The 25346-nt window shown below is 39.2% G+C and overlaps 1 protein-coding gene and 1 pseudogene across 1 annotated transcript in view; both read right to left on the minus strand.

Annotated features, from left to right (window-relative positions):
* Positions 1 to 568: 568 nt before the first annotated feature.
* Positions 569 to 25346, minus strand: part of LOC128636439 (gastrula zinc finger protein XlCGF26.1-like) — a 204880-nt gene continuing 180102 nt past the window's right edge. The window contains exon 9 of the mRNA XM_053689453.1: positions 569 to 1842. Within this exon, the coding sequence (XP_053545428.1) occupies positions 719 to 1842 (1124 nt within the window). The 3' untranslated portion in view covers positions 569 to 718. The remainder of the gene's footprint in view (positions 1843 to 25346) is intronic.
* Positions 11973 to 12091, minus strand: LOC128636781 (uncharacterized; annotated as a pseudogene).

Consider the following 25346-nt stretch of genomic DNA (forward strand, 5'->3'; position numbering starts at 1 on the left):
CAAATTACCCTTTAAACATTATACATCACTTCTTCAACTAGCTATATGTAGTGCTAAGCAGATTATCCCAAGACTGTGGAAATCAGATTCTCCTCCCACTTTGTCCATGTGGATAAATCAGATGAAACGTAATCTAACGTTGGAAAGATATTTTTATTACACCACAGGAAAACTTGACTATTATGCTGAATTAATGTTCTTGTGGGAATCTCATTTCTCATCCAGACAGATCAGACCTGACCCTCAAACAACTTAAACACTGAATTTCCTCTTATCTACCAAGGTCAAACCTTCCCTCTTTTTCTCCCTGACAGCTAAGAGAGACATATAACTGTTAATGAGTAACGAGTCATTTTTATTACACAATATATGTTGAATCGATTATTTAAGTAACATTAGCAAACTATGTTATATATCTTAGATTTGTAAACATGTTGTAACTGTTCTGTTGACTGTTTTATTGTTTTCATGATCTACTCTGCCACTTATTGCACCAACAGTAGAAAGTCTAAGACATGGACTGCAAAATGAGGCATTTCTCTATGAACATACCAAAGGACACTATCAGTTTAGAAGCTGTTGTAAATTTTCTTTATTGTTATGTTAAACTTTGACATAAATAAAAAGATTGAAAAAAATAAATAAATAATGAATGTATATTGCAATAATGTTTCACTTGCAATAATTAAATATTTTATGCGTTGCTGAAATGTCAAGTTTAATGGTCCTTTAAGATCTTATCTCCTGAATTTCCTGTAATATGAACTTTCTGATGCCTAATAAAACTTGATTTATGAGTAAAACATCTCACACATTTAGAACATGAAAATCCTTTCACTCCTGTATGAATTTTCTGATGATTAAAAAGCGTTGATTTCATAGTAAAACTTTTTCCACATACAGAACATGAAAATTCTTTCTCCCCTGTATGAATTTTCTGATGAACAAAAAGAGTATCCTTACGGGTAAAACTTTTCCCACATACAGAACAGGGAAATGGATTCTCTCCAGTATGAAGTTTCTGATGAGCAACAAGAGTATCTTTACGGGTAAAACATCTCCCACATAAAGAACAGGAAAATGGATTCTCTCCAGTATGAACTTTCAGATGTTTATAAAGAAGTGATTTCTTGAGAAAACATTTCCCACATATAGAACAAGAAAATCTGTTTTCTCTTGTATGAATATTCTGATGTACAACAAGATTACTTTTACGGTTAAAACATTTCCCACATATAGAACAGGAAAATGGATTTTCTCCTGTATGAATTTTCTGATGAGCAACAAGAGTATCTTTACGGGTAAAACATCTCCCACATATAGAACAGGAAAATTGATTATTTCCTGTATGAACTTTCAGATGTTTATAAAGAAGTGATTTATTGAGAAAACATTTCCCACATATAGAACAAGAAAATCTGTTTTCTCTTCTATGAATTTTCAGATGAGAAACAAGATTACTTTTACGGTTAAAACATTTCCCACATATAGAACAAGAAACTTGATTTTCTCCTGTATGAATTTTCTGATGAGAAACAAGATTATCTTTACGGGTAAAACATTTCCCACATATAGAACAGAAAAATTGATTTTCTCCTGTATGAATTTTCAAATGTCTATAAAGACTCGATTTCTGGTGAAAACATTTCCCACATTCAGAACATGAAAATGCTTTCGCTGATGTATGAATTTTTTGATGAGTAATAAGATGTGATTTCTGGGTAAAGCATTTCCCACTTCCAGAACATAAATTTCCCATGTGGCTTTTTTGATTTTCAAGAGGATTGAAAGGAGCTTCTGCACTCTGAGCATAATTAGGATTAATGACGTTTTCAAATTCACCTGTTGAGAAGAAATACAATGTGAGTAATGTTATTTATTAATTACATAATTATTTTATTTGCAAGCATTTTAACTGCTCTTAATTAGTGGCTACTATAAAGGTAGGGGACTGGCTGTGACCCCCTACACCTTTCCCCATCTCCATGCTATGGCTTAAAGGTAGTTTATTAGACAATCACTATGGACTATTTTTAAGGACTCGCAAGTATATCATATAAGTCAATCACTGAACTAAATTGAAATTAATGTTATTGTAATTTTCTACCTATATTTTTTCTTAAATGTATTTAGAGCTTTTAAAAACAAAATTTATATCTTACCTGATAAATTAATTTATTTCATGGTGGCGAGAGTCTACAAGCCATTATGTATGGGATATACATTCCTACCAAGTAGAAGCAAAAACCGAGGAGCAGGGAAAAACTATGTGCTTTAAACAAACAACCACAAAACGGGTGGGGCCTTGTGGGCTCTCGCCACCATGAAAAAAAACATAATTTATGCTTACCTGATAAATTTATTTCTCTTGTAGTGTGTTCAGTCCACGGGTCATCCATTACTTATGGGATATATTCTCCTTCCCAACAGGAAGTTGCAAGAGGATCACCCAAGCAGAGCTGCTATATAGCTCCTCCCCTCACATGTCATATCCAGTCATTCGACCGAAACAAGACGAGAAAGGAGAAACTATAAGGTGCAGTGGTGACTGGAGGTATAATTTTAAAATTTAGAACCTGCCTTAAAAAGACAGGGCGGGCCGTGGACTGAACACACTACAAGAGAAATAAATTTATCAGGTAAGCATAAATTATGTTTTCTCTTGTTAAGTGTGTTCAGTCCACGGGTCATCCATTACTTATGGGATACCCATACCAAAGCTAAGTACACGGATGATGGGAGGGACAAGGCAGGAACATTAAACAGAAGGAACCACTGCCTGTAGAACCTTTCTCCCAAAACCAGCCTCCGAAGAAGCGAAAGTGTCAAATTTGTAAAATTTGGAAAAAGTATGAAGTGAAGACCAAGTTGCAGCCTTGCAAATCTGTTCAACAGAGGCCTCATTCTTAAAGGCCCAGGTGGAAGCCACAGCTCTAGTGGAATGAGCTGTAATTCTTTCAGGAGGCTGCTGTCCAGCAGTCTCATAGGCTAAACGTATTATGCTACGAAGCCAAAAAGAGAGAGAGGTAGCCGAAGCCTTTTGACCTCTCCTCTGTCCAGAGTAAATGACAAACAGAGAAGAAGTTTGTCTAAAATCTTTAGTTGCCTGTAAGCAGAACTTCAGAGCACGGACCACGTCTAGATTATGCAAAAGACGTTCCTTCTTTGAAGAAGGATTAGGACATAATGATGGAACAACAATCTCTTGATTGATATTCCTGTTAGAAACAACCTTAGGCAAAAACCCAGGTGTAGTACGCAGTACTACCTTGTCTGAATGAAAGATCAGATAAGGAGAATCACAATGTAAGGCAGATAACTCAGAGACTCTTCGAGCCGAGGAAATAGCCATCAAAAACAAAACTTTCCAAGATAAAAGCTTAATATCAATAGAATGAAGGGGTTCAAACGGAACACCCTGAAGAACTTTAAGAACCAAGTTTAAGCTCCACGGAGGAGCAACAGCTTTAAACACAGGCTTAATTCTAGCCAAAGCCTGACAAAAGGCCTGGACGTCTGGATTCTCTGCCAGACGTTTGTGTAAAAGAATAGACAGAGCTGAAATCTGTCCCTTTAGCGAACTAGCGGATAAACCCTTTTCTAAACCCTCTTGTAGAAAAGCCAATATCCTAGGAATCCTAACCTTACTCCATGAGTAACTCTTGGATTCGCACCAATATAAATATTTACGCCATATCTTATGGTAAATTTTTCTGGTCACAGGTTTCCGAGCCTGTATTAATGTATCAATAACCGAATCCGAAAACCCACGCTTTGATAGAATCAAGCGTTCAATTTCCAGGCAGTCAGCCTCAGAGAAATTAGGTTTTGATGGTTGAAAGGACCCTGAATTAGAAGGTCCTGCCTCAGAGGAAGAGACCATGGTGGACAGGACGACATGTCCACTAGGTCTGCATACCAGGTCCTGCGTGGCCACGCAGGCGCTATCAGAATTACCGATGCCCTCTCCTGTTTGATCCTGGCAATCAGTCGAGGTAGCAACGGAAATGGTGGAAACACATAAGCTATGTTGAAAACCCAAGGGGCTGCTAATGCATCTACCAGCACCGCTCCCGGGTCCCTGGACCTGGATCCGTAAAAAAGGAAGCTTCGCGTTCTGGCGAGATGCCATGAGATCCAGATCCGGTTTGCCCCAACGACGAATCAGTTGAGCAAATACCTCCGGGTGAAGTTCCCACTCTCCCGGATGAAAGTTCTGGCGACTTAGGAAATCCGCCTCCCAGTTCTCTACGCCCGGGATGTAAATCGCTGACAGGTGGCAAGAGTGAGACTCTGCCCAGCGAATTATCTTCGAGACTTCCAACATCGCTAGGGAACTCCTGGTTCCCCCTTGATAATTGATGTAAGCCACAGTCGTGATATTGTCCGACTGAAATGTGATGAACCTCAGTTTTGCTAACTGAGGCCAAGCTAGAAGAGCATTGAATATTGCTCTTAATTCTAGAATGTTTATTGGAAGGAGTTTCTCCTCCTGAGTCCACGATCCCTGAGCCTTCAGGGAATTCCAGACTGCTCCCCAGCCTAGAAGGCTGGCATCCGTTGTTACAATCGTCCAATCTGGTCTGCGAAAGGTCATTCCTTTGGACAGATGAACCGGTGACAACCACCAGAGAAGAGAATCTCTGGTCTCCTGGTCCAGATTTAGCAAAGGGGACAGATCTGAGTAATCCCTGTTCCATTGACTGAGCATGCATAGTTGCAGCGGTCTGAGATGCAGGCGCGCAAATGGCACTATGTCCATTGCCGCGACCATTAAGCCGATTACCTCCATGCACTGAGCTACTGATGGGCTTGGAACGGAATGAAGGACACGGCAAGCATTGAGAATCTTTGATAACCAGGACTCCGTCAGGTAAATCTTCATCTCTACAGAATCTATAAGAGTCCCTAGAAAAGGAACCCTTGTGAGTGGTAACAGAGAACTCTTTTCCACGTTCACTTTCCACCCATGCGACCTCAGAAATGCTAGAACTATCTCTGTATGAGACTTTGCATTCTGAAAACTTGACGCTTGTATCAGAATGTCGTCTAGGTACGGAGCCACCGCTATGCCTCGTGGTCTTAGTACCGCCAGAAGTGAGCCCAGAACCTTCGTAAAAATTCTCGGGGCCGTGGCTAACCCGAAGGGAAGAGCCACAAACTGGTAATGCCTGTCTAGAAAGGCAAACCTTAGGTACCGCTAATGATCTTTGTGAATCGGTATATGAATGTAAGCATCCTTTAAGTCCACCGTGGTCATATATTGACCCTCTTGGATCATGGGTAGGATGGTTCAAATGGTTTCCATCTTGAACGATGGTACCCTTAGGAATTTGTTTAAGATCTTTAAGTCCAAGATTGGTCTGAAGGTTCCCTCTTTTTTGGGAACCACAAATAGATTTGAGTAAAATCTTGTCCCTGTTCCGATCGCGGAACTGAGTGGATCACTCCCATGATTAAGAGGTCTTGTACACATTGTAGAAATGCCTCTCTCTTTACTAGGTTTGTCGACAACCTCGAAAGATGGAACCTCCCTTGTGGAGGAGAGGTTTTGAAATCCAGAAGGTATCCCTGAGATATAATCTTTAACGTCCAGGGATCCTGCACATCTCTTGCCCAAGCCTGGGCGAAGAGAGAAAGTCTGCCCCCCACTAAATCCCTCTCCGGGTATGGGGCCCTGTCTTCATGCTGTCTTAGGGGCGGGAGTAGGCTTTCTGGCCTGCTTGCCCTTGTTCCATGACTGGTTGCCTTTCCAACCCTGTCTGTAACGAGCAGTAGTTCCTTCCTGTTTTGGAGCGGTGGAAGTCGATGCTGCTCCCACCTTGAAGTTACAAAAGGCACGAAAATTAGACTGTTTGGCCTTTGGTTTGGCCCTGTCCTGAGGAAGGGCGTGGCCCTTACCTCCCGTAATGTCAGCAATAATTTCCTTCAAGCCGGGCCCGAATAAGGTCTGCCCTTTGAAAGGAATGTTAAGTAGCTTAGACTTGGAAGTTACATCCGCTGACCAGGATTTAAGCCAGAGCGCTCTGTGCGCCTGTATGGCGAATCCGGAATTTTTAGCCGTAAGTTTGGTTAGATGTACTACGGCATCTGAAACAAACGCATTAGCTTGCTTAAGGGTTCTAACTTTGCTCAAAGCCTCATCCAATGGCTCTGTGCGAATCGCCTCTTCCAGAGACTCAAACCAGAATGCCGCTGCAGCCGTGACAGGCGCAATGCATGCAAGAGGCTGCAATATAAAACCCTGTTGAACAAACATTTTCTTAAGATAACCCTCTAATTTTTTATCCATTGGATCTGAGAAAGCACAGCTATCCTCCACCGGGATAGTGGTACGCTTGGCTAACTTAGAAACTGCTCTCTCCACCTTAGGGACCGTCTGCCATAAGTCTCGTGTGGTGGCGTCTATAGGGAACATTTTTCTAAATATCGGGGGAGGGGAAAAAGGCACACCGGGTCTATCCCACTCCTTACTAATAATTTCTGTAAGTCTTTTTGGTATAGGAAAAACGTCAGTACACACCGGTACCGCATAGTATCTATCCAACCTACACAATTTCTCTGCAATTGCCACCGTGTCGCAATCATTCAGAGCCGCTAATACCTCCCCTAGTAACACACGGAGGTTCTCAAGCTTAAATTTAAAATTTGAAATTTCTGAATCCGGTCTCCCAGGATCAGAACCGTCACCGACAGAATGAAGCTCACCGTCCTCATGTTCTGCAAATTGTGACGCAGTATCAGACATGGCTCTCGTGTCATCAGCGCGCTCTGTCCTTAACCCAGAGTTATCGCGTTTGCCCCTTAATTCGGGCATATTATGTAATACTTCTTTCATAACATTAGCCATATCATGTAAAGTGATTTGTAAAGGCCTAGATGTACTTGGCGTCTCAATCCTACGCATCTCCCGAGCGGGAGACACAGGTACTGACACGTGAGGAGAGTTAGGCGGCATAACTTCCCCCTCGTTGTCTGGTGATAGTTTCTTTATCGGTACAGATTGACTTTTATTCAAAGCAATATCAATACAATTGGTACACATCGTTCTATTGGGCTCCACATTGGCTTTTGAACATGATGAACAAACAGTTTCCTCTGAATCAGACATGTTTAAACAGACTTAGCAATTAAACTAGCAAGCTTGGAAATCACTTTCAATAAGTTTACAAGCAATATAAAAAACGCTGCAGCGCTTCAAAAATACAGATATAATTAAACAATTCTTAACAAGAAGTGTATTATTAGCAGAGGATTGCACCCATTAGCAAAAGGATGATTAACCCCTCAATACCCAAAACGGATAAAACAGATATCAATTAAGATTTAACGCTTTTAATCACAGTCAGCACACTGTCACAGATCTGCTGTGACTGATTACCTCCCTCACAAATGAATTTTGCAGACCCCTGAGCTCTCTAGAGACGTCCTGGATCAAGGAGGAAGAAGCAGGAAGACTGTGCTAGAATTTTAACTGCGCAACAAGGCGCTAAAACAAGGTCCCTCCCACTCCTATCACAACAGTGGGAGCCCTGATATAACGGTTTCCATGCAGAAAAATATGTTAGCCATGTGGAAAACAATCATGCCCAAAGAGATTTATCACCAAAGTACCTCACAAAAACGAATAACATGCCAGTAAACGTTTTATTAAAAACCAACATTTTCCAATGTCATGCAAAGTTATCACTAAGCCTGCTACCAGTCGCTACCACTGCAGATAAGGCTTAAGTATTATTTCAGTTTTAAAAGTATTTTCTCAGTCAAATTCTAGTCCCTAGAAAATAACTCGACTGCGCATACATTTATCAGCCTGATACCAGTTGCCACTACTGCATTTAAGGCTGTACTTACATCATACGGTAACAGCAGTATTTTCTTAGTCAATTCCATTCCCAGAAAATAAAGTACTGCACATACCTCATTTGCGGAGGACCCCGCATGCTATTCCCAGTTTCTGAAGTTACCCCACTCCTCAGAATGTCGAGAACAGCCAGTGGATCTCAGTTACGCCTGCTAAGATCATAGAAAAAAAACGCAGGCAGTTTCTTCTTCCAAATACTGCCTGAGATAGAAAAACAGCACACTCCGGTGCCATTTAAAATAACAAACTTTTGATTGAAGAATAGATAAGTAAAAACTCCAGCTCTTCTCGCGACCTCCTTCTTTGTTGAGGGTTGCAAGAGAATGACTGGATATGACATGTGAGGGGAGGAGCTATATAGCAGCTCTGCTTGGGTGATCCTCTTGCAACTTCCTGTTGGGAAGGAGAATATATCCCATAAGTAATGGATGACCCGTGGACTGAACACACTTAACAAGAGAAATGTATTTATCAGGATTATGTTTTCTTTCATATAGGTGGCGAGAGTCCATGAACTGTTACGTATGGGATATAATACCCAAGATGTGGAAGTCCACAATTAACAATAAAAGGGAGGGATTAAAATAAAAACAGCTTTTTCACTGAGAAATAATGTCTTTTATGACAAACTCAAATTATAGGCACAATTATTAAACCAAGACAACTGCCTGAAGAACCTTTCTACTAGGGCTGGACGATATGGGAAAAAACAAAATGTATGCTTACCTGATAAATTTATTTATTTCCGGATATGGTGAGTCCACAACGTCGTCAATTATTGTTGGGAATATCACTCCTGGCCAGCAGGAGGAGGCAAAGAGCACCACAGCAAAGCTGTTAAGTATCACTTCCCTTCCCGCAACCTCCAGTCATTCGACCGAAGGGAAATGGAAAAAGGAATAATACAATGTATGCCTGACGTTTAGTCAAAATAACTGTCTGAAAACAACGGGTGGGGTCATGGACTCACCATATCCAGAAATAAATAAATTTATTAGGTAAGCATAAATTTTGTTTTCTTTCCTAGAAGATGGTGAGTCCACAACGTCATCAATTACTGTTGGGAACCAATACCCAAGCTAGAGGACACAGATGAAAAGGGAGGGACAAGACAGGTAGACTTTAAGCAAAGTCACCACCTCCTGAAGAACTTTACTTCCAAAAGAAAACTCAGCCAAGGCAAAAGAAATCAAATTTCAAAAATTTGGAAAATTTATGCAGAGAAGACTAAGTTGCAGTCTTGCAATCTGTTCCACCGAAGCTGCATTGTTGAAGGCCCAAAAAGAGGAAACAGTCCTCGTGGAATTAGCTGTAATTCTCTCAGAAAGGGCTGCTAACCAGCAGTCTCATAAGCAAAATTAATTAAACCTCTCAACCATAAAGAATAAAAGTATCAGAAGCTTTCTGACCCTACGTTTCCTGAGAAACACATAAACAGGGCAGAGGACTGGCGAAAATCCTCAGTCACCTGTATGAAGTGTGCAACAAACGTTCCTTATTAAGAATGATAATGACAGAGAAGGAACAGCAAGTTCCTATTTGAAACTACTTAAAGCATTACTTTCTGTTATAATTTTTAAGCTAAACAACTAACATTAAAGTTAATAAACATTAATTAAAACCTACTGACCTATATTTTCTCCAAAACGAAGTTTCATAACATTCTAAAAGTTATATCTTTTATTCGCTGATGATGTCACGTTATCCTGCCCACTATTTTCAGCACTGAGTGTTCAAAATACTTAAACCAATAACTTTGTGTTTAAAGCGCCATTTTGAAACCTAGGTATTGTAAACGGATTGGTACAGAGCAAAGGATACCCACGGAGTGGGTTTGGAAAACAATTAAATTTGCAGACAAGATTTCTGATATACGGTAGAGATATGTTAATGAAATGCTATTGATAAAAAGCGTATTTGGGGTAGTTAGTTAGTAACAGGCATAGAAAATATTTACTTACAGTGGCCCTTTAAGGAAGAAAACCCAACTTCAAACGAAGAAACTACCTTATCAGCATGAAAAATAAGATAAGGCACACTGCAAGCAGAGTTCCAAATCTCTCAGAGCAGAAAATATAATAAAAAGAAACAAAGCCTTCCAAGATAACTTAATATCTATGGAATGCAAAGGCTCAACAGAGCCTGCTGCAAAACCTTAAGAACAAGGTAAGGACTCCAAGGAGGAGCAACAGGCATAAACACAGGCCTGATTCTGACTAAGGCCTGACAAAAAGATAGAACATCTGGCACATCCGTCAGACGTTTGTGAAACAAATCCTTCTCGAGACCTTCCTGGATAAAGTACAAAATCCTAGGAATCCTGACCTGACTCCAAGAGTGACCCTTGGATTCACACCAATAAAAGAATATACGCTATACCCTATGGAAAGTCTTTCTAGAACAGGTTTCTGAACCTGGATCAGAGTCACAATGACCGACTTAGATAGGACTAAGCGTTCAAACTCCAATCAGCTGCAGAGAAACGAGATCTAGATGAAGGAATGGACCTTGTGATAGAAGGTCCTTCATCAGAGGCAACCTCCAAGGTGTAAGAGATGACAACTTCTCTAGAACAGTATTCCAGGTCCTGTGAAGTCACGCAGGAGCTATTAGAATAACCGATGCTCTCTCCTGAAGATACAAGCAATGACTTGTGGAAAGAGAGCAAACAGAGGAAACAGATATGCTAGACTAAAAACCCAAGGAACCGCCCGATCAACTATCAGGGCGGCCTGCGGATCATTTGACCTTGAACTGTAACTTGGAAGCTTGGCATTCTGCCGAGACGCCATCAGAACCAACTCCAGCCCCCCCCCCCCCCCATGTGAGGGTTAACCTGGAGAACATCTTCGGATGGAGAACCCACTCCCCGGGATGAAAATTCTGTCTGCTCAGGAAGTCCTCTTCCTAGAATGTGGATGGCATATAGACAGCCATTGTGAGCTACCGCCCACTGAACAAAGCCGAGCCACCTTCTTCATGGCTAAGGAACTCACTTCCTTCCTGAGCCACTGAGGTGATAGTATCCAACTGGAGCCTGATAAACCGGCTAAGGACAACTGAGGCCAAACCCTCAGAGCATTGAAAATCGCTCTCCACTCCGAGATGTTGATGGGGAGAGCAGACTCCTCTTGAGTCTAAAGTTCTTGCGCCTTTAATGAGTTCCAGACTGCTCCCCAGCCCAGCAGGCTGGCGTCTGTGGTCACAATTACCCAGGAATGTCTCCAGAAACATGAACCCCGAGACAGATACTCCTGAGAAACCACCACTAACAAAAATCTGTTAAAGCTGAACCAGATCTATCCTCTGAAAGAGATCAGAATGGTCACCTTTCCATTGACTGAGCATGAATACCTGCAGAGCACTCAAATGGACTCAAGAAAAGGGATGACATCCCTGGGACCCTCAGACCCATTAACTCCATACATAAGGCACTGAAAGTGAAGAGAAAATCAGCTACAGCTGGATTTAAACTACCAACTTCGGTTAGAAGATGGCTAAGCCATCTACTGGACCACTATAGCTCGCTGTTGGCCGAATAGCAGACGGTAGATAGGTAAGAGGAAGAAATCTTTGATTGTCTGACCTCTGTTAGAAATATTCTCACAGATAGAAAATCTAATAAGATCCCTCACCCTTGTAGTTGGAACAAGGGGACTCTTCCCTAAATTCCCATTCCATGGGAACGTAGAAAAGACAAGATCTCTTGAAAAAAGAGTTTGCTAGAAGAAATGATGAAGCCTGAACCATATAATGTCCAGGAGGGCACCCCTGCAATGTTCCAAGACCTAAAGAGTCTTTCAAGGAAGACTAATCTCAGAAACTTGAGAAGATCCCAGATAAAGGGAACAAGAAGATACATATCCTTCAGGTCTATGTTTGTCATGAACAGACCCTCTAGAATCAAAGGAGAATGAATACTACTTTGAAGGACTGTACTCTGAGAAACTTGAAACAAAAACCTAGATCCCGTTCCCTGAATGGGGCTGGAACTATCACTCCCAGAAAGGAATGTCCTGAACCCAGTTCAATAACGTCTCACATTATACCTGGACTGCAGATACCCTAGAAAGGTGAAATCTGCCCCTGGGAGGAAAAACTTCGATTGCTACTACAGCATCTGGTATTCTCAGGCGGTCTCCCATCCAAGTACTAGCCAGGCCCAACTATGCTTAGCTTCCTAGATCAGACGAGTTTGGGCGCATTCAGGGCGGTGTGGCCGTAGGCCCAAAAGACCGGACTGACCCTGCAGAAACAGTGAAAGGAACACTTTCCTCTAGTCTATTCCACTTGACGTGTAGTAGAAAGACTTTTTTGCCAGACCAGGTCCAAACAAGGTTTCATTCTTGTAAGGAAGTGCCAGAAGCTTAGATTTTGAAAGAGAAATTAAATATAATCCAAATAATGATACATGTCTTGGTCAAATTGGATATTGAACTTGCATCTGCAGTATTATAGAGCCAAGACTGTGCCACTAAGCCACAGATAGTCTTCTCAGCTGACCAAAATTTCAGCCACAATGCCCCGTAGGCTAGTACAGCAAGTCTAAATAGGCAAGGCATCACTCTAGATGATCAAATAAACCTCCAGCTTCTTATTCGTGTATCAGTAAAGGGACAGCTATCCTCCATAGGGATCAAAGTACTCCAAGCCATAGTAGAAAAGCTCCCTTCTACCTAAGGCATTTTAATAGAGTCAGCAACAGGAAAATCCTTTAAAGAAAGGGAGACAGAGAGAAAAAGTAACACTAGCTGCTCCTATTCCTGAGAAAAGTTCTAGAAACACTTCCTCATAGGAAGGAACATCATAGAAATGATAAAGTTAACAAACTTCCAAAGGTTGACAACGACAGGGTTATTAATGTCGTCCAAGTAGCTAAAACCTCCTTTAACAATACACGAGGTGTGCAAGCATACATCTGAAGGAGACCACTTCAGCATCAGATAAGGGAATTATACTGTCCGAATCTGAGATTTCACCCTCAGAAGCTACCGGCAAATCATGCTCACCAGACTTAGGAGGGAGAGCGGCCTGTGTAGCAAAATGTAAGTCAGAAACTTTACTATCTGAAAAACTTTAATGCATTTTCCCTGTAGGTAAGGAAAAACAGATACAGCCACAGGTACCGCAAAGGATACCTGAGCTGCAAAACCTGTAGGCAAATACACTCCTCCAGGAGATTGAGAGGAACCACACGGCACTGCATGTGATGCCAATGAGGCTTGGAACATTTGAGGAAAAAGCCGTGGCATTGCCTAAACAGCATCATCTTGAGAGACTAGCAAAATAAATTGCATTAAAATTTAGCATTTTTTTAAATGAACACTGTCACTTTAAGAGTATAGAGACTTGCCGTGAAACAGTACAAACATAAATATATATAGCTACAGGCCTCTGTTCCAAACTTCCTGTAGCAAAACCATGAAAAACCCCAATTCTCTAGCTATAGAAAATTATTTATTGGGACATTACTGTGAATGATTTCTTAATAGAAGGAAATTCCATTACTCATACATGCGATATTGTACAAATAAAATAAAGCCTTATGTAACTGTTAACCCTTTCAACCACTAAAAGGGAAACAGTTTTTTTCACATCTCACAATAAGTGCCTGCACACTGTCATTATTAACATCCTAGCTAGGATATATTGTGTCCCAAGAAAGTCTGCACAGTCCTTAAAGTGCACCATCTCCCTTACTTAGAAGACAAAAGGCACTTACCTGCATTTAGCCGTCCGGCAGGAGGACAGCTTACCCGACGTGAGAGGATGCCACTCCTCACAGAGACCTGTAGAAAAAGAGAGAACAGAGTAAACCTACTCTGGTTTTCTATTTGAGGGCAGCAACAATGTTAGGAAAATGCAGCAAGGCCCACCTCACAAGTTCCTAACTGAACTTTGGGCATGAAATATTGCGAAATATAGCTGTTAAACATACATTTCTCAATAAAAAATGCATTAACCTGCACAGAATCAAAGTACATATTTCTCATTGTTCAAAACAGGCTGAATGCATTACAATACAAACGACAAAACGAGTTTAAATGAAATTAGCTGTAGGTACTTCTTGATACTTAAAGAAAAGCTATAATGTACTCCTTTTATTTATGTGTAAAAAAAATTAACGTAGAAAAAAAGCAAAATCAGATAAAGCTCTACAAATAACCGATAATAATAAAGCTTAACACATTATATATATATATATATATATATATATATATATATATATATATATATATATATAAATATAAATATAATATACACATACAGTACATAATTATATATATTTATTATATACACACATATATACAATCACATACACACACATATGTGTGTGTATGCATATGTATGTATATATATATATATATATATATATACACACACACATACACACAGTATGTGTGTGTGTATGTATACATATGAGTGTGTGTGTGTGTATATATATATATATATATATATATATATATATATATATATACACATATACATATACAGTGGATATAAAAAGTCTACACACCCAAAATGTCAAGTTTCTGTGATGTAAAAAAGAATTAGACAAAGATAAATCATTTCAGAACTTTTTCCACCTTTAATGTGACCTATAAACTGTACAACTCAATTGAAAAACAAACTGAAATCTTTAAGGTGGAGGGAAGTAAACAAAAAAAAAAAAACTAAAATAATGTGGTTGCATAAGTGTGCACAGTTATAATTGGGGATGTAGCTGTGTTCAGAATTACGCAATCACATTCAAAACCATGTTAAATAAGAGTCATTACACACCTGCTATAATTTAAAGTGCCTTTGATTAACCCTGAATAAAGTTCAGCTGTTCTAGTAGGTCTTTGCTGACATTTTCTTAGTCGCGTCCTACACAAAAGCCATGGTCTGCAGAGAGCTTCCAAAGGATCTCATTGTTAAAAGGTATCAGTCAGGAAAAGGGTACAAAAGAATTTCCAAGGCATTAAATATACCATGGAACACAGTTAAGACAGTCATCATCAATTGGAGAACATATGGCACAACAATGACATTACCAAGAACTGGATGTCCCTCCAAAAAAGATGAAAAGACGAGAAGAAAACTTGTCTGGGAGGCTAACAAGAGGCCTACAGCAAAATTAAAGGAGTTGCAGGAATATCTGGCAAGTACTGGCTGTACAGTACATGTGACAACAATCTCCTGTATTCTTCATATGTTTGGGCTTTGGGGTAGACGGCAAGACCGAAGCCTTTTCTTACGAAGAAAAACATCCAAGCCCAGCTAAATTTAGCAAAAACACATCTGAAGTCTCCCAAAAGCATGTGAGAAAAGGTGTTATGGTCTGATGAAACCAAGGTTGAACTTTTTGGCAATAATTCCAAAAGATATGTTTGGCGCAAAAATAACACTGCATATCACCAAAAGAACACCATACCCACAGTGAAGCATGGTGGTGGTAGAATCATGCTTTGAGTCTGTTTTTCTTTAGCTGGAACTGGGGCCTTATTCAAGGTAGAGGGAATTATGAACAGTTCCAAATACCAGTGAATATTGGCAGGCTTCTGCTAGAAAGCTGAACATGAAGAGGAACTTCATCTTTCAGCATGACATCGACCCAAAGCATACATCCAAAACAACAAAGGAATGGCTTCACCATAAGAAGATTAAAGTTTTGGAATGGCCCAGCCAGAGCCCAGAGCTGAATGCAATCGAAAATCTGTGGGGTGATCTGAAGAGGGCTGTGCACAGGAGATGCCCTCAGAATCTTACAGATTTGGAGTGTTTTTGCAAAGAAGAGTGGGCAAATCTTGCCAAGTCAAGATGTGCCATGCTGATAGACTCATTCCAAAAAAGACTGAGTGCTGTAATAAAATCAAAAGGTGCTCCAACAAAGTATTAGTTTATGCAACCATATTTTATTTTTTTATTTTTACTTCCCTTCACCTAAAAGATTTCAGTTTGTTTTTCAATTGAGTTGTACAGTTTATAGGTCACATTAAAAGGTGGAAAAAGTTCTGAAATGATTTATCTGTCTCACAGAAACCTGCCATTTTAACAGGGGTGTGTAGACTTTTTATATCCACTGTGTATATATATATATATATATATATATATATATATATATATGTTATTGGTGTATTGATAATGATGGTGTCAATATGTTTTAATTAACTTTCTTAGGTGCTAGTCCATTAGATTTTTTTGAGGAAAAGTTTTTCTCTGTAGATATTTCAGCACTTCTTTATCTAAGGTAAGTTAAACGTGCTTACGAGAGGTTACCTCAATCCTATGAGGTAAGATGTCAGCTCAATGAAGTTTATAGATGGTTCTTAGGTTCTTGTCAGGTTGGTATCTTGTGATCCTTTTTGAAGAAATCTTTGTGCCAATGGAAATCCTGGACTCTCTGTTGCTTGTCTTTAATGGCAATCCTGGACTCTCTTGAGTAGGTATGTTTGCCTGGTGTCGTTTGTTGAAAAGTAATGGAGATTCTTGGACTCTCTCTTTTCTTTTGGTGGTGAGGATCTTTGCTTGTCTCAGGTCGTCACAGGGATCGTGGTGGAGAAAGAAAAGACAAACACATAGCGTAATACCGTTTAAATAAAAGCAGGATTTATTATACAAGATAAAATATGCTTACATTTAGCACCCTCAATCAATATATGAGGTAAGATACAGGCAGTTAAATATCCTGTTATTATTTCTCTTGCGGCACTGTGATGTCAGGATAGTACGTAGTCTTTTATATAAAGTACATGCAATAGACTGTCTTAAAGATGTTGGTTGCTGCTGCAGTAATAAGGGTTAGCAACCCTATAGCAAAGTTGTGTTTGGAACACAAAAAGTTTGTGTAATGCTCGATGCAAGGTGGTAATAGGTTGTATTTGAAATTTCAGATATATTTCTGTTTAAGTGTGGTCTCCTGTAGGTTATGCAATTATTTACAGCTGTGTATTTATAAAGCTTTTTAATAGCGTAACCGTCAATAAATTAAGGAGCCTAGTACATTACCACCTTGTAGTCAAGTGTCTCTTAGTTGGTTTTAGGAAAAGTGATGCCGTAATTGAACGAGGAATGTCCGCCTGCTTTCTGCAAATCCTTACGCGTTTTGAAGTGGTAACACACTTCTTCGTCAGAGGTTTGAAAGTGGAGTGGACTGTGAGTAGCAGCGTAGCTATTTAAAAGGCAGAAGTGGGCGTGTTTTTTTCCCCTCCTCCTGTCCAAGTACGGCTATTTGCGTGTGACGTCAGACGTATTGACGCTTGTGTGTCTGTTGTCATGGTTACGTCTGGTTTTGTGTACTGTTAATCGCCAACTGTCAGGTCCTATTTCCTCCCTATGTGTGATTTTTGGAACATGATAAAACTATAAGGAGCTATGTTAGTCAACTATTAAATGCCCATTCTCTCATTTCGTAAATATGATGTTATGGGATCTGGTGTGGTGAATTTATTTTCGTTATAGTATTATAGAAAGCAAGAATATTTATTTGCAATTTTCATTTTCTGTAATATTATTTTAATAGAAATATATTATTCTGTAATATTATTTAAATAGAAATAAATGAAAATTGCAAATAAATATTCTTGCTTTCTGTAATACTATAACGAAAATAAATTAATGAAAATTGCAAATAAATATTTTTGCTTTCTGTAATGCTATAACGAAAATAAATTAATGAAAATTGTAAATAAATATTCTTGCTTTCTGTAATACTATAACGAAAATAAATTCACCACACCATGTCCCATAACATCATATTTACGAAATGAGAGAATGGGCATTTAATAGTTGACTAACATAGCTCCTTATAGTTTTATCATGTTCCAAAAATCACACATAGGGAGGAAATAGGACCTGACAGTTGGCGATTAACAGTACACAAAACCAGACGTAACCATGACAACAGACACACAAGCGTCAATACGCCTGACGTCACACGGAAATAGCCGTACTTGGACAGGAGGAGGAAATAGCCGTACTTGGACAGGAGGAGGAAAAAAAAAAACACGCCCACTTCTGCCTTTTAAATAGCTACGATGCCGCTCACAGTCCACTCCACTTTCAAACCTCTGACGAAGAAGTGTGTTATCACTTCGAAACGCGTATGGATTTGCAGAAAGCGTGCGGACATTCCTCGTTCAACTACGGCATCACTTTTCCTAAAACCAACTAAGAGACACTTGACTACAAGGTGGTAAAGTACTAGGCTCTTTAATTTATTGACGGTTACGCTATTAAAAAGCTTTATAAATACACAGCTGTAAATAATTGCATAACCTACAGGAGACCACACTTAAACAGAAATATATCTGAAATTTCAAATACAACCTATTACCACCTTGCATAGAGCATTACACAAACTTTTTGTGTTCCAAACACAACTTTGCTATAGGGTTGCTAACCCTTATTACTGCAGCAGCATCCACCATCTTTAAGACAGTCTATTGCATGTACTTTATATAAAAGACTACGTACTATCCTGACATCACAGTGCCACAAGAGAAATAATAACAGGATATTTTTTTTCTTCAGAAATTGCTTTTATTATCATATGTAACATATAACATATTGTGCTTGCATATTTTGCACATCATAACAGAAAGATAAATTATACAATGCAAAAAAAAAACTAAAACTAAAAATAATAAATGTAAACAGTAAAGTCTGTGGTCCATTCTCGTTTTCCTGAAAACTTTGTATGAATTATTATCAGATATAAAAGGACAACAAATAGATATAAACTAAGAATAGTTGACTTGTACATTCAAAACTTCAACATCTCTCCTAAATCAGTAACTCTCCTGATATGGTCTGTGTTGGTATACTATTAGCTTGTCTTTGGCTATTTAGCTTGTACACCAGGATTGATATGGGGCCTGACAGTTGTGATGGTGTTGGCTTGCTCTCTGTGTTTTGCTTCTGTGTACATTATCCAAGGTTCCCATATTTCTATGAATGTGTCTTTAGTTGCCATTAAATCCGCTACTGAACTAAACATTTTGTATAAATACTCTATTTTTTGTTGAATTATGAAGAACCCTGGTGGTTCATTTTTCCAGTATCTAGCAAGGCATAATCTCGTGGCTGTACATAATTGAGCAATTAATTTATTTTGTTTTGGTAGGAATCCTCTCATTGGGAGGTGTAGCAAAGCATGTTCCGGTAATAATGTTACTTCTCTGTCATATATGTCTTGCAATAATTTGTTTGTTTCTTGCCATAAGTGTTGTATTTTTTCACAGTGCCACCACATATGCATATAGGTGCCAATCTCTCCGCATCCTCTGAAAAATAAATTACTATTTTGGTTTCCTATCTTATGTAGTCTAGTGGGGTATAAATACCATCTATAGGCTGATTTTAGGTAATTTTCCTGTAATGCAGAGTTAATCGTGAACTTTGTACCCTGTCTGAGTGTCTGAATCCAGTCTGTAATTGCCCATTCCTTTCCTAAATCAGCTTCCCATTTGTCCATTGTTGATGTTTTGTTCGTGTTATTATTTATATTGAATATTAGGTATAATTTAGTTATGGAGCCTTTTGGCCTAGTTTTAGAAAGACATATGGATTCAAAGGGGGTGGTAACGCGTGTGGTTGATGTACCCATAATTTCATGTACTCTAGAGCGTAACTAGAAGTAGTGGTACCACGTATGTGTGTCTAAAGGGTCTAGTTCATTGTATTGGTTATGTGTCATGAATGTCCCATTAATGAGGGTGTCTGCTATCCTGTACAGTCCTCTGTTAGCCCATTTATCCTGTACTATCTTATCTATGGAGGAGTTGAGATCAGTTAGAGGGGTTATCGGGGATTTGGTGTTTGTGATTTGATAATAATGTGTTAATTTGTCCCAGATATATAATGTGTGTGTAATGGATATGAATCGCTTCCCCTGCTGAGGCCTGCTTTGTTTAGTGGACCATAGAAGTTTGGCTATATTATTAACTCCTATTATGTTAGCTTCTAATTGCACCCATTGTATGTTTTTATCTCTTGTACACCAAAAAGCTGTTTGTGCCATTCTGGCGGTGTTGTAATATGATATCAGAAGGGGTATACCCATTCCTCCCCCGTCTCTATGTCTGGTCATAATATGCTTGTTAATCCTCGCTTTTTTATTTTGCCAAATAAAAGAGAGAATATCGTTTTGTAAACTATGTAATTCCCTTATTGGGATGGATATAGGTAAAGATCTGAACAGGTAAAGAAGTTTTGGTAGGATTGTCATTTTAGATACTATAATCCTTCCCAGGAATGATATTTTGTATTTCGTCCATTTGGACATAAGTTGCCGTATTTTTGCGAATAGGGGTTTGTAATTATATTTAAAAAGTGCATAGACATCAGTCGTGATGTGAATTCCCAAGTATTTTATAGTTTTGCTTGCCCATTTAAAGGAGAAATTAGCCTCTAACAATTTTTTAGTATGCAATGGTAGATGGATTCCTATGGCTTTGCATTTATCTTCATTTATTTTATATCCTGACACCGCTCCAAACTGTTGTAGGATATTATATAAGGGTGGTAAAGAAAGTGTGGGTTTTGTAAGGGTTAAAATGACATCATCTGCAAATAATGCAAGTTTATATATTGTATTAGTTACTTTAATTCCTGAGATATCTGTACATTCCCTAATTTTAAGTGCTAGGGGTTCTATGCACAAGGCGAACAACAGTGTGGAGAGGGGGCATCCTTGTCTTGTTCCATTTCGGATTGGTATTGATTTAGAGTTATATCCTGCTAGTCTAATATATGCTTCAGGAGTTGAGTACAGTAATGAGATAGCGTTTAAGAATTCTCGTATTCCTACTTTAGTCAATAAGGCGGTCATGTAGCTCCAGTTTACTCTATCGAATGCCTTCTCTGCATCCAACGAAAGGAGCAGAGAAGGCACTCCATGTACCGCAGCATAATTTATTAAATTGATGACTTTACGGGTATTGTCTGGCGCTTCCCTGGATTTAATGAAACCGACTTGATCTGAATGTATCAATTTAGTTAGGGGATCGTTTAGTCTATTTGCCAGGATTTTCGTGAACAGTTTTATGTCTTGGCTTATAAGGGAGATGGGCCTATAATTTTGGCATAACTGCTTATTTTTCCCCGGTTTAGGGATAACTGATATTCTGGCCAGGAGCATTTCTTTTGGGATTTCACTTCCTTTCATTATAGAATTAAAGATAGTGACTAATTGTGGGGCTAATATATTTTTGAAGGTTTTATAAAATATTCCGGAATAACCATCTGGTCCTGGAGCTTTGTTTGGCTTAAGATCTTTTATGGCAAGCAAAACCTCTGTTACTGAAATGGGGTTGTTTAGCATTGTAACGTCAGATTGAGACAATTGAGGCATTGTACTGTCTGCTAGGAACTTATTTAGTGTTTCAGCCGCTTCTTGGTTCACTTTGGGAGTCGGGAGATTATAGAGTGCATTATAATAGTCAGCAAAGGAGTTTGCAATTTCTAGGGGGTCATTTGTTACCTTTCCTGTCGGTGTATGTATCTGTGGTACCGCTGTAGCTCTAGTGATTTCCTTGAATTTGTTTGCTAACATTCTATCAGGTTTGTTGGAATGGATAAAATAGTGTGTATCTAGTAGTTTTATGGATTTGTTAGCTTCATCTGAGAGGAGATTGTCTAGTTCTTTGTTTTTCTGTTTCAGTTGTTTGTTATTAGCATTGCTTGGGTGTGCTATCACTTCCCTTTTCAGGTTTGAAATGTCTGTTCTCAGTTTTCCTATATGTGATTGGTGGAGTCTATGCTGCCTTGCTGATTCAGTCATCAGGTAACCTCTAACGAAAGCCTTGAGTGCTCCCCATTGGTGTAATGGGTTAAGTGTAGATCCATTATTTGCTGCTATAAAGTGGGTAAGTTCATCTAATAATTTTTGCTTAACAAGTGGGTCCCCTATTATTTTAGGGTTAAATGCCCATGCTTTGGTTCTATTATGATTTGTTATCCCCTGTAGTGTGGTCTCAACTATAGAGTGATCTGACCATGTGCAATTATGTATTTTCGCCTGCATGAGTAATGGAACCAGAATCTGGCTCAATAAAATGTAGTCGATTCTCGAATGAGAGTCGTGAACTGGTGAGTAATATGTGTACTCTCTCACACCTTTGTTTAAGGTCCTCCACCCATCAATAAAATTGTGATCAAGCAGGAAATCACCCAGGATTTTATGTTTAGGTTCTCTTTTCTGTTGCGTACAGGTTATATGTTGGGATCTGTCTATTAGATTATCTAATGTGAGATTAAAATCTCCTCCCACAATTATTTTATATTTATTCCACATGGTTAGTAGTTTGCTAACTTTAGTTAGGAATTGAGCTTGGTGGTCGTTTGGGGCATAGATATTGCCTATCATGATAGGGGTATTGTGTATGTATCCCCTAATTATCAGGTATCTTCCCTCTTTGTCGGTTATGATTTCTTCCTCTTTAAAGTTTAAGGAACTGTGTAATAGAATTGACACTCCTCTATGCTTCTTATGTGTAGTTGTATGGTATTGTTGTGAATATGCTTTATCCCAGTATTTTGGTGTGCTTGCTTTTGTGAAATGTGTTTCTTGTAGTAACACTATATGTGCTTGCAGATTTTTATATTCCTGAAGTGCCTTTTTTCGTTTGACGTTAGAGTGCAAACCTCTAACGTTGTGTGTGATTACCGTGATTGGAGCCATATTTGGGTAGGAGTTGTGTATGTGCTGATATGTATATTTCTGTTGGCTCGTCTAATTTTTGTATTTATGCGGAGCACTGCAGATATCAATAGTGGAGATGAAAACTTTTGTTTGATATATCTTATGTGATAGGCTAGAAGTAGAGAATTGCCTATGGTGGTAGGAGCTTGTATTATAGGTTTTCTAGCTTTCCTTGTGAACTTTAGGAGTGATGCTATCTGTGATAAAGTGTGCATTGTAATGTACAATGAGTCATCAACTATTAAGAACATTATAATTATAACAAACATAACAAACATAAACATTTCAAGTCAAATGAGTAGAGCAATTAAACAGTGACATTATTCATTTTCACAATAGTGCAAAAAAAAAAATCAACATGTATCTTAATGTTTAGAATATGAGAACCATGCTATAACTGGGGGGGGCATGGGGAGGGAAGGAAGAGAGGGAAAGATAAGTGGGTAATCTGGTAGGGGGTGGGAGGGTGCTGGGTAAACAAGGATATGGGTGTGGGTTTGAAAGGGATAGGGTATGAATTATGAGGAACGTCTCAACGGTTTAGACAAGAGTGTAATGTCCGGAAACATTATGTAGGGTCAGTAAAATGCTGATCTATCCAACTCACAACCTTACCTTTTTTTTGTTATTGGAATAGGTACTAAAAATTAATATGCATTTTTTAAGTAACCATAATACCTTTACAGAACAGTGGATTGCCTATTCAGGTAGTTAAACAGCGATAGATGAAAGGCCTGAAGAGTTTGTTTGTAAGTTCAGGTTTCTTCGTCCTCGGATTCTGAACTCTGATCAGTCCTGCTTGGGGTCTTTGAGTTTTTGAGCCCTTTTCGGGGGGTTTTCTGTTTCCTTGCAGGTGTCCATTCCCTTTGGAAGTATTGTCTCTGAGGTTTAGGTGGCTGATCCTTGCTTTGTATGTCTGTTAAAAGATGTAGCTTCCTAAGAATTTCCTGTCCCTCTTCAACTGTCGTACAGGAGTAGGGGTTGTTTTGATAGGTAAATGATAGTTTGAACGGAAAGTTCCATCTATATCTTATTTGCATGTTATTTAATATGGATAAAATAGGCTTGAGCTCTCGCCTTCTGCGTAGGGTGATCGGAGCTAAATCTGCAAAGATTTGTAAAGAGTGTCCTTCATACGAGAGTGTTTGTGCATTCCTGGCTGCCGTAAGTATTTGATCTTTGATATGGAAGTAATGCATTTTTAAGATAATGTCTCTGGCCATGGAGGGCTGTGGCGGTCTGGAGAGAGCCCTATGCACTCTATCCATGAGTAGCATGGCGGTGTCCATTTCTGGTAAAAGGTGGCGGAATATCTTCGTGACTGTGTCTGGAAGATTAGTGTAGGTTTCTGGGAGGTTTCGGATCGACCTTCTCGACCTGTTTTCAAGGTCTTCTATTTGATCTTCCAGCCTTTTGATATGTGATGACTGCTCCTGAATGGCATTGTGTATTTGTGGTATTTCAACAACTACTTCATCAAGTTTCTCCTCCAGCTCCGCTGTACGCCCTCCAATTTCTCGTATGTCTTGTCTAAGTTCAGATATGGCCGTTTTCAATTCTTCCTGAAATAGCACCTTTATTTGACTTAGTAAATCTTTATTTGCGGGCACTGACGGGGCTGGTTCCGTCATGTCTGATTGTGATGAGGGCGAATTTCTTATTGTTGGTGTTAGAGAATTTTCCAGATTTCTTTGCTTTAATTGTGCTCGTGATAGACAATCTTTGACCGTTTGTGATTTGTTTTTCATGTTGCAATGGTATGTTTGCGGCTCTGGCTGTTATGTACAGGCAATGCAAAGGTGTCAGCTACTGTATGACGTCCTCTAAGGATGCTTTGTTAGCTTATATTTAGAATGGATGTATTAAGAAATCATTAAGATGTGAGAATATTTTACATGTAGCTCTGTCACTGTGCAGCTGCTTCTTTAGTTAGCCCATACTACTCATATGCAGTGCAAGGTGCTATTTTATGCTGCAGTATAATGTTTAGGAGTGAAATCACAACTCTGTATTGATGTGTATTCTTCACTGTAAAAATAAAACCCTTTCTGTTTAAATAAAGGGAGATATTTGTAATCAAGTGTCCTTTATAAGCTTTCCCAACCTTTGTCCCTTCAGTGTCTCTCTGACTTTCCTGACTAGGGTTGGGGGTCTTGGTACTTCTTAAAAGGACACAGTTGTGGGGTGCAGAGGGGCCAATAAACTTTGCAGAATGTTGCTAAAAATGGCGATTTTCCCACCTCCCTTTCTCCTCAGAGTTAAGCTATTTCCACTTGTAGCATGTAAAAAAGCCTTTTATTTTAGGTAGTTTAGTATCTGGGGTATGTTTCTCTATTTTCCCCAAGCTAATGAGGTTATGTTGTGTTGTGTAACTCCTACCTCCGGATCCAGTGTAGGCCGCAGCCGGGGACTTTCCTGAATGGGCCCTGGAAGTCTGAACTGGATGGTTTTGTTTTTGCTGTAAAAGCCCAATTTTGGTCCCAGATCGATTGATTCCTTGTCCTGCTAGAGTGATCTGTTGTTTACCTCAGTTGATATAGGCTGATTTGAGGTTTTAATAAGGTTTTTAGCAGAGTTTGCAGAGGAGCTCTGACAAAGTGCAGCTTTCCTGTATGGCAGTTAGCTCCGCCCCCCATAATAACAGGATATTTAACTGCCTGTATCTTACCTCCTATATTGATTGAGGGTGCTAAATGTAAGCATATTTTATCTTGTATAATAAATCCTGCTTTTATTTAAACGGTATTACGCTATGTGTTTGTCTTTTCTTTCTCCACCATGATCCCTGTGACGACC

Source organism: Bombina bombina, chromosome 7, assembly GCF_027579735.1.
Source record: "Bombina bombina isolate aBomBom1 chromosome 7, aBomBom1.pri, whole genome shotgun sequence".
NCBI classification, from domain to species: Eukaryota; Metazoa; Chordata; class Amphibia; order Anura; family Bombinatoridae; genus Bombina; species Bombina bombina.